At 38.5% G+C, this 9,709-nt stretch overlaps 1 protein-coding gene across 1 annotated transcript in view; it reads right to left on the reverse strand.

Moving 5' to 3' along the window:
• The window catches only part of PRDM5 (PR domain containing 5), a 93,769-nt gene that overhangs the window by 79,463 nt on the left and 4,597 nt on the right, over positions 1-9,709 (reverse strand). The window contains exons 2-4 of the mRNA XM_009334946.1: positions 8,976-9,026; positions 8,358-8,363; positions 4,759-4,842 (exon numbers count right to left, since the gene is read on the reverse strand). Of these exons, the coding sequence (XP_009333221.1) occupies positions 4,759-4,842; positions 8,358-8,363; positions 8,976-9,026 (141 nt within the window). The remainder of the gene's footprint in view (positions 1-4,758; positions 4,843-8,357; positions 8,364-8,975; positions 9,027-9,709) is intronic.

Consider the following 9,709-nt stretch of genomic DNA (forward strand, 5'->3'; position numbering starts at 1 on the left):
GAAGCTCCTGCTGCTTCATGACGTTATTTGACCTTGTCAGAGACAGAATGATTCAGAAAGCTCATTCCTGGACTTCTGCTAAGATTTTGTGAAGCTTCCACAAGAAGGGTTGAACTTCACGTTCACTGGAAGGCTACCCAAATCCTTAAGCAAATTGTGTGTGATCTTCTATAACAAGTTCAGATTAGAATACTAGCATCTCAACATATCAACACCTTAATACTTTCTAATATCTTAAATAAATCATGTAACTGAAGATGTGAGGTTAACATTCTCAGTCACTTTTCAGAGTGGATTCTTCTCATCACCAAAACCAGATGATCATTAAGGTGCCTGTTCCAAAAGTCACTAAAATTAAAACAAAGTCATACACTTAACATGAATAAAGATGACTAAATCAAGCTTTAAAAGAGTTGATTAATGAAATTTAGCTAAATAAACAAACTGGTAAGAATATTAATAACTACTATGGACACCTGTCTATCCCAGTGGGGATTAATTCAACAAAATTGAAAATGTAGGACACAAACTTGCAACTGAGATAGGGCATCAATGTCTGACTGTTACGTGTGGTAAAAGTTATTTTAAATGCAACTTGCGTAAAAATGCATCCAGATGCATTTGTCTAAGAAATGAGAAAAATAAAAACATTCCTGAAAATTAAACAAAGATTCACACAAAAACATTAAAAGCAAACAATTTTAAATGTAAATTCTATCTGAGGAGTAATGACTGGGAAGGTAGTCTTCATACAGAAAAAACAAAGACTACATTGCTAAGAACTAGATTTCTAATATTACATTCATCTTGAGAGCAAACACAGAATTCTTCAAATTAAGATTTATTTTATCATGAAACTCAGGACATAATTCAACTTAATGCCTTGTATGTAAAAGCCTTCCTATGCCAGAACCACATTTTACGGGCAAGATATCAAAGGGGAAAAAAAGAAAAAAACAACAAAAAACACACCACCATTAGCTTAAAATGCTTGACTTCTCATACCTCAATCCTAAACATTAAAGCTCTGATCTAAAGCTGCTGTAGCCAACAGCAGATTTTCTATTGCCTTCACTAGTTTTCAGGCAGGCTTATTTAACTGAAAACAATTGTCACTGCAGAAGTAATGAGAGTTAAGTAGTAGAAACATAAGTTCATTTCATTTTCTCATATAAATAAACATGAACATTAACTTCCATTGAAAGACTGATTTCCACAATGTTTCTGTTCTTCTCTGTTTTAATATAACAATGAAGAAAACATAACCTTGGCAGATAGACAGAAACCAAACCTGAAATATGTAACATTCAGCATTACACAGCGCATTATGTGCCATCCAATCCTGACCAACATTTCTTCACAGTATGTCAGAGTATTTGAAGAAGGACTAAGTCTTTCCAGCCCTCCCTGTTTTAACATTTGCCAAAGTCATCACCAAAAGTATATGCTTGCCACAATCCAATAGTAGTGAAACGAATGCCACTTTCTTGGTTAGGGACAATAAAGAAAATAAACTGAACAGATATCTTCCCTTTGCAAAGCGACATCTGAGCCTCCAGAGGCAAAAACTTCTGCGAACTTTAATACCTAAAGATTATTCTGTTCTTGCCTTAAAGGACTTGCTCTTCCAGCAAATACACATAATTTAAAATTGCTATGCCAAGTATACTAACACAGACCAATGAAGCAGTGTCACAATCCCACCACATCCCACCACACAATCAAGGTGTTAGTGGGATGCTAAGAATAAGAACAAAACCCTCAATTCATCACCAGCAAGTAGCTGCATACTTAACTAGCACAACACACAATTCAGTCTGAGAGATAATGACATGGGGGTTGGAGGATAACGGGGAGGTGGTTTTTTTCACAGAAAGAAAGAAAAAGCACAAAGCCATCTGGACATTTTCTTGGCTTTTTATTATTACTCCTAACTATATGGTTACCACAGGTTTTGGTTTTTTCCCCCTTCACATTAGTTGTAAATAAAATGTTTCAGCATGTAGCTCTTCACAAAGATAATAGCAAGATCAAGGATGCTTCCCCCCACCACCACCCCAATCCTCTGGAATGTCTTGAATGAGCAAGTGTAAACCTTTGATTTCTTCAAAACTATGCAAGTTACAGGCAGACTAATAGCATTCTGCTATATTTAATTTAAACACAAACTCTAACATCCTCAGAACTTTATTTAACAAAATCACTGGACCCAATAAATTCTTTTGGGTTCCATGTTTTCCCAAAGACCAAAAGAAAACGGAATGTGTACAATTCTGTCTCAATGTGACATCTTAAAGATGCCAACTCACAATGCTAGTCTCGGAGAAAAAGGAATAGCTTGATCAAAACAGACCACATCACAGACCACACTCTACACAACTAGAAATGCGTGTGGTAAACTTCCTCACAGAGAACTATTCCACAGAATTGAAGCTCAGATCCCAGGCATCACATACCAAGAAAAGAAATGTTCCACTTATGTTCCTTTTTACTTGACTTACAAAAAGCCTCTACTACTTAGCCTTCTTTCCTTCTTTCTGAGGTATCCTCTCAGAAAACGCTTTTTTTTTGACTGCCATCAGACTGTGAAGTCAGGCTTTAGTGTGCCTTCATCCAATAGTCTTCAAAGTAATTATTTTTAATATCTTTGGTACAGCTGACTACGCACAAACTTGGCTAGTTGCTATGATTGCCTCCCACAGTCTCTGGAATAACCATCTACTTGGACCGTTCAACTTTTTACTTTCTGCATTCCTGGTCTCTATTTTCAACTTAAGACTACTCTCAGCATGATTTAAATTATATTATAAAGCTCACATTCAGATCAACTTCAGTAAACATGAACAACTTGGGTTCAAACATTCAGGAAGTCATAAAATTTGGTATGCAGGAATCTTTTCAAGGCTCTCAAAACTAGGTTACAAAAAGATATTATGAAACGGTTTTAGAACAGCTCATAAAAACCTCATTTTCTGATTTGCTATCGATGGGGTCATATTAGTGTCATCAGCAAATGCATGTATTTGCCTTTTATTTTCTGTCCTACAGAAACAGATAAATCTCATTTAATCATCAGCAATGAGGCATCTGGAAAATCCTATGGCTTTCCAACAAACTTAAAGACCTTCTCGTTGCTATAATCCACCCACCGTCCCTTCCGAAAACCTTGTTCTAGCTCAAGTATTTTATTGAGTTAAAATAACCTGCACAAACATCATGAAAAGGCAAGTGAGCCAGGGCACGTTAACATGTAGTGTATTCAGCAAGCATCTGTAATAAAAGCACATTGTATTGTTTTGTTTTCAGCTGAGAACAAAGAAGATTAAACCAGTTGCTCTGAGTACATAACCAAAGGAGACAGGGGAACGAATTGCCCACAGCTCCTCTCTGGGAAAGGATATTTTGGGCAAATCTCTAGATGGAAAAAGAAAGGAAAAAAGAAAAAGAAAGAAAGGGCAAAGGGGAAGGGGGAAAACAAAGCCACAGGGATTCACCGACCTGAGTTAACACTCCTCCAGGAATATTTTGCCACTCACTGTACTTATATTGAGTTTGGGTTTAGCATTCTCTCACTCATTGTTCCAGCGTGTAGAAACTATTTATAGCTCTGCTAAGACCATATCAATACTAAGCTCTCTTCATAAGCCGCTCAGCGATGTTAATGCTAGAGGTTTTTTTTCAAACAAACATCTATTTTGTAATAAATGCACAGACAGTGCTTTAAGCCAGATGTCAAACATCAGCCTTTTCTGTACAGTGCCACACAACATAAAAATAACAGTCATCCTTCCACCTCTAACCACAGAAAGGTGAAAGTAGGAAATGAGTCCCCTCCTCAGTGTAAAATAGGACTAAATATGCATTTAATAGAAACTGCTTGGCGGGGGGGAAAAAAAAAGGAGAAGGGGGGAAGGGGCACAAAAAAAGGAAAGGAATTCTGCTTAAAGAACTACAGCAGAAAAGAAAGATTACAAAGATGGAAAAGAAGCACTGAAAAGCAGGTGTTTAAAACAAGTTGGAAATGTTGTTACTTCGAGTATTTTTCAGTTATTGTAACCTCCTCAACTGGTAAACTCAGACAGATTTTTACTACAGGCAAACACAGCTATGACAGGAACTAGGATGGGTTAAAGACCTAATTACAAGATCTAGGGTATAAACTACTGTTGCTGCCTAATACACATAAAAAGAGTTTAGAAGAGCCCTGAAACTCATTATGCCTTCATCCGCCAACAGCACCAGGTTTTTATTTTGCTGAAGATGTCACAACTACACATTGCATTACAAAGTTGCTAAAATTTAAAAACTTCACTTACCATACAGTTGCCAAACCCTAGCACAAGTGTCACAGCAGGAAATGTTTTATATTACAGTTGGAGGAAGCTATGAGCTGACACCTGTTGATCAGCATAAATCAGTATCTCAGTAACTTACAATCATCTTCCCATATTCAAATTACTCTTATTGAAAAATGTGGAAAATAAAAAAAGATTATTTTTCACAATGTTGTTATATTTTTGTTTTGCTTGACTTGATATTTTTCACACTTCCTTGATTAGAAACTATCATTTGCTATTTCTTTATCATTTTAAAGAAGTCAATCCCCCTCCACCCAAAAAGCATACTTTAAAAGCATCAATAAGTACAAAATCTCACTACAGTATCTTTAAGCTGGGAGGGGGAAGATTTGTTACAATAAAAACTTGATTCTGAGAACACTTTTTGCTAGCTGTGATGCTGTCACTCTAGATTACTCACTTCCCACATGAGCCTGCAGTCTGTGTTCTCATCCAGTTCCTGCGGCATTCGCTTCTCCCCTGCAAAGGGGCCAAATTTTTCACCCTAAGGAATAATTATAAAAGAAAAAGAATCAGTGGGGAAAAAAAAAAAAAAAAGGGCAAGTGAATTAACAAACTCCAGCAGAGATACCATTTTTAGCTTCAAATGGAAAAGGACAGTTTTCCTTTGTCATCCTACTATAGGCCAAGAAGGTGCACATCCTTGGAGCGTTCAAGTTCATTCCTGTTCTTTTCATAGCTTGGAGAACTCTCTTAAAACCATACCTTTCCTCTACATGCTTCTTTCCCCTTTGGGAAACACCATTTTTCTTTATTTTAAATAAGATTAAAGTGTACAAGTCAAATTTCTTACATTTCTTATGGGATTTTCAGGAAGCACCTTGCAATAGACATCCAACTAAAACGTAAAGTATTTGGCAAGCATAAAGTTCACATTAGATTTATTTGCAAGATTATTTGCAACACTACTTTTTGAAGTGCCACAAATCAAAACACTGAATAACTGAGGTTTTGATCATACAGAGAGATCCGTTTTAAAATGTAGGGAGTATGCACGTGTCTATGAATTAATGCAAACCTTCATAAACAAAATTAAAATGTTATACCACCTGCTAGTCATAACACATGCTGTGAAAGCATCCATTGATATGTTCTTCTAAAAGTTTTGGGTATCAGTGGGTTTTTTTTTTCCCTTGACAGATGTCACACAAGCAGCAGGTAGATTATTTAAATAGGACTTTCTTCTTATACAGGCCTAACTTGCCCCCCCACCCTTGTCCTTACTTGCAGTGACAATCCCTACAGACCGGAATGCAGACTGCTATGTTCCTTTAGGCAGTATTCAGATCAAAAAGCTCTACATACTTTTAAGCATTAGAGATGATAACTATATAATGAAAAGCAACTTTGGTGTTTCTTTAAAAATAACAGTATTTTGGCTAATAAAAGTATCGATCTTGTCCACATGTCCCTTACCCCAGGCACATTCCATGATCCAAGAAACAGCCTGCTACATATTTTCCCTCTTTCTTAGTTTTTACACTGTCTACAGATAGAGTGCAGAGGAAGAAGTGGAATGGAAAACTTCCAGGATCATTCCTCTTAGAAACAACCAACCAAATGAAAAAAAACTGGTATTTAAAATTAATCCTGAAGAGGTAATAAACAAAGGAAGAGAAAATTGGCATTGCATAACAAGGCAACAGAATTGAGGAGCAGTATTTTAAAATGTGCACAACAAAGATTTCATTAGAAAGAACAGCAAAGCAGAAAGTAAAAAGACAAGAACAGCAGAAAACAACTGGAGCCCAGAGCAATAATCGAGACACAAATATGGGCAGTGATAACAAAAACTGGCACTATGGGGCTTCATCTCCTTCACTTCTGACTGATCTCCATACTACCTTTCATTATTGGGGTAGTATATCCGATATTCCGACTGATCTCCATACTACCCTTCATCCTACCTACAAAGGAGGTCAGGGTTCCTCCCCTGCCAGCTTTACAAATGCTGGGATTTAATACTCAAACTGAAATTTCCTTCTTCTTTTACCTTCATCATCAATGAAGGTGAAAATAGGTCAATACAGTTATATGTGTGCAGCCATCAACGTTCTCAGTGTATGCTGAGTGCCACCCCAGCAAACACACTGCTGTCTAATAAGGGCCACGCGGGTATTACATGGGAGGCAATTTGCTTAGATTGCATTGTTTGCTTAGAATAAGGAGGAAGACGAGTCAAGATGGTGGCAGAGGAAATCTGCTCTGGAAGTGTATGGTCCTATCTAGCTCGGTAAAAGTAAGGTAGGCCCTTTCTGGAGCAGACACCTCCTGCCAGGCTGAACTGGCTTTTCTCATTCACTTAGAAAGCAACAAGGAGTTTTGGTGCAACAGGGAAAGCAGCTCACAACAATTGCTGAGCTCTAAGAGAGGGCATAATTATGTCTGCAGAATCTCTCATTACTCATAGCAGTTATCAAGATGAAAAGAAGCTTATTGGACTATAATCTAGGTAAGTTCTATAAAAAGAAAGAGAAAAAACCTCCATAAATTTAAAATGGAAATTATTTGAAGACATAATGAATAAGGAACCTGAAAAAGCTAGTTGCCCATACTCACTTCAGTGGCAGAATAACACTTTTGAAGAGGGCATAGAGAAATTAATTTCTTCCTTAACTACTTTGGAGACTTCCACAACCCTCACCTCAGTAATATTTTCATCCTTGCAACCCAAAGGATCCCTAGATACCTTATAAAGCACCTACAGGGTTAATTTTACCCATCACTGAAGCACACATCACCTCTGGGATGAAGCACAGCAACAGCTTAATACTGCATACCGACTCAAAACAAGAAACACCATACATCATTCCTACCTCAGCTATTCCAAACCAATAAACCTCTACTGCAATATGTTTAAGACCTCCTAGAAGCTCAAAACAATAGCAAAAGCAAAAGGCAAGATGTCCACCTCAAAATGTAAAGTAAATGTAACATGAAAAGTAGGTGATTCAGATTACAAAGCACTTTTATAGCTTCTCAAATTTGGAGAGAAAGCAGAACTTAGAGAGCAAAACCTGATGTCTTGGAACACAAAGGTCCATGGGGATAAGTGTAATTATTCATTTAGCCCTTCAGAGCATTTCCTTCATGTATATATATATATTTATTATTCCTAGTTGATAAACATGCTGTCATATGCCAATATATATTGATCAAAAACATACTAAGACTTCAGCTTCCTCTCTGATCAATTAAAGTGAGGCATGCAACACAGTCTGAAGTCAACCACAGAAATTATTCAAGATATGAAAGGCATATCATTCAAATGTTAAAAAAAGCTATTTTCAACAGTTGCTCTCAAGAAAGCAGAAGTGACTAATCTTCCAGTCGCACCAAAACACTGAGAAACGTAGTGGCTCTGATGATTATACCAAGGGCCTTATGATACTGGTGCTGTAACCAAAGGCCAGTTGTTGGAGAAAATAAATTACAAAAGAATCACAGCTTTTTTTAAGGTAAGAAAACAAAACAAAAAGTTTCCACCTTTTATGAATACAGAGAGTAGCTTGAAAGCACAGCCTGAAGGCGCAAAAGCAGATGGCAGACAATAGCAGTTCAAAATGTATTATTACCAAAACTTTGCTAACAGCAGAATTTTCAGAGGCCTACTTCATGATTACTTAGCACTTGGACAGTTGGTACTGCAATTTCTGCTTATAAGATCATCTGAAATGTGTTTTACTTTCAGTTAAGACAACTGCAGTTGTGTGATAGCAATAGAGAGAAAACGGTGCAGTATTTGCTACTCAGGAACATAAGGTCTTACTTCACAATTAAGTGTCATATTCAACACCTCCTCCCAATCCCAAAGCTCCAAGGAATTAATTTAACAGCTATTAGCTACTGTGTGTCATAGCCATGAAGTGTAGTACTGCTGCCTCATTACTGGACAGAACATGTCGAGAGCACTTCAGATGCGATTTTTCTTTCCGTGGAAAAGAGTAACACACATTCTGGCTATATCCAACATATCATCTATGTTATTTACACATCCACCCTTCTCTGAACAGCTGTGGCAACACACAGTGCTTAGGTCTCCAACCATTTTTAGGAATACCTGTTTCAACCACTGCCCACAGAGCAACTCAAGAGCTGACTCCTCAGCCTACCAAAGAGCAAACTCTATATGTCAAACACATACTTCTGATCAGGGCTTTACATACCACAACTGTCTGTGCTACCAGCACAGAGGATTCACTGCCAAAGGACAAGCCTGCACTGTCACCAGACACTCCTAATACAAATAGATCTTACTATTGCCTCTGCCTTTACCTTCTGCATTCCACATGCAATACATGTTACACTTGCAACATTTCAGTTTTACTAGGATGCCCTGTATGACACGCTCATGGCAGAGCTGCACAGGCAGAGCTCTGACAGCATATACTTTGCCTGTATAAAGAAAGTTCAAAAGCAACATGGAGTAACTCAGGCAAGAAAATGCTATTTTTCCTAGCGTGCAGCTCTAATGGTTCAAGTGACAACAGTGTAAAGGAAGGGGGCTCAGACCCTGAACTGACACTCAGAATAGATACTGACACGTGGATGATGACTTCCAGGAGCTTCACTCTAGAACTCGCTCTATTTCAGAGTCCAGGGATTAAGATGTGCTACAACCTTCCTTGCTGTGTGAACTCCCAAAGTTTTCAAATCAAAGTTCAGAACCTGAGTGGAAAAAATTTAAGCCAAGGGATATAAAATTGGTCCCCTTTCACCCCCCATTAACACTCAGGGGCACCTTAAAAATGAGAGACCACTACCCCACGGTGTCTAAGCCTTGATGAAACCACGGAAAAATTAGGCAGCCCTCCCAACCCACTGAGAGCCAAAACCAGGACAAACATGGAACGCAAAACATACAAAATACATATAAGTGTATACTAATGCAAGGTTCATTAAATTTAGGTATGCCTTTATCTGTTCAAACAAGCCACCTGGATAGTTACAATTGGGATTTCAGATAATCAAGAGACTTATGAGGTGTCGAGGGACGTGACCTGCTTGGGGTATGAGACCTGCAGATCAGCTGAATCGCATCTTTCACAGGCCCGGCTTTATCATCCCGAAACGATCATTATTGTAAAATAATGATGGTTTAATCGCCCTGGTAAAATCATCCATCCCCCCGAGCCCTCAGAGTAGGGAGGCAACAGGGGCCCGCGACCGACGGGCGGGTACCTCCACCTCAGAGGCGCACGGCGCTCCGAAGCCAGGCGCTCATCAAGGAGGCAGGACTGCCCTCAGAACAGTGCCAGAAACACAAACAAAGTTAAAAGAAACGGGGAAAACAAAAAACCCACAGAGAAAACCGTCCGCCGACCCCGCAGGGTAGTCGGCGGCCCGGCCCG

Source organism: Pygoscelis adeliae, unplaced genomic scaffold (assembly GCF_000699105.1).
Source record: "Pygoscelis adeliae isolate BGI_AS28 unplaced genomic scaffold, ASM69910v1 Scaffold31, whole genome shotgun sequence".
In the NCBI taxonomy this organism is placed as follows: domain Eukaryota; kingdom Metazoa; phylum Chordata; class Aves; order Sphenisciformes; family Spheniscidae; genus Pygoscelis; species Pygoscelis adeliae.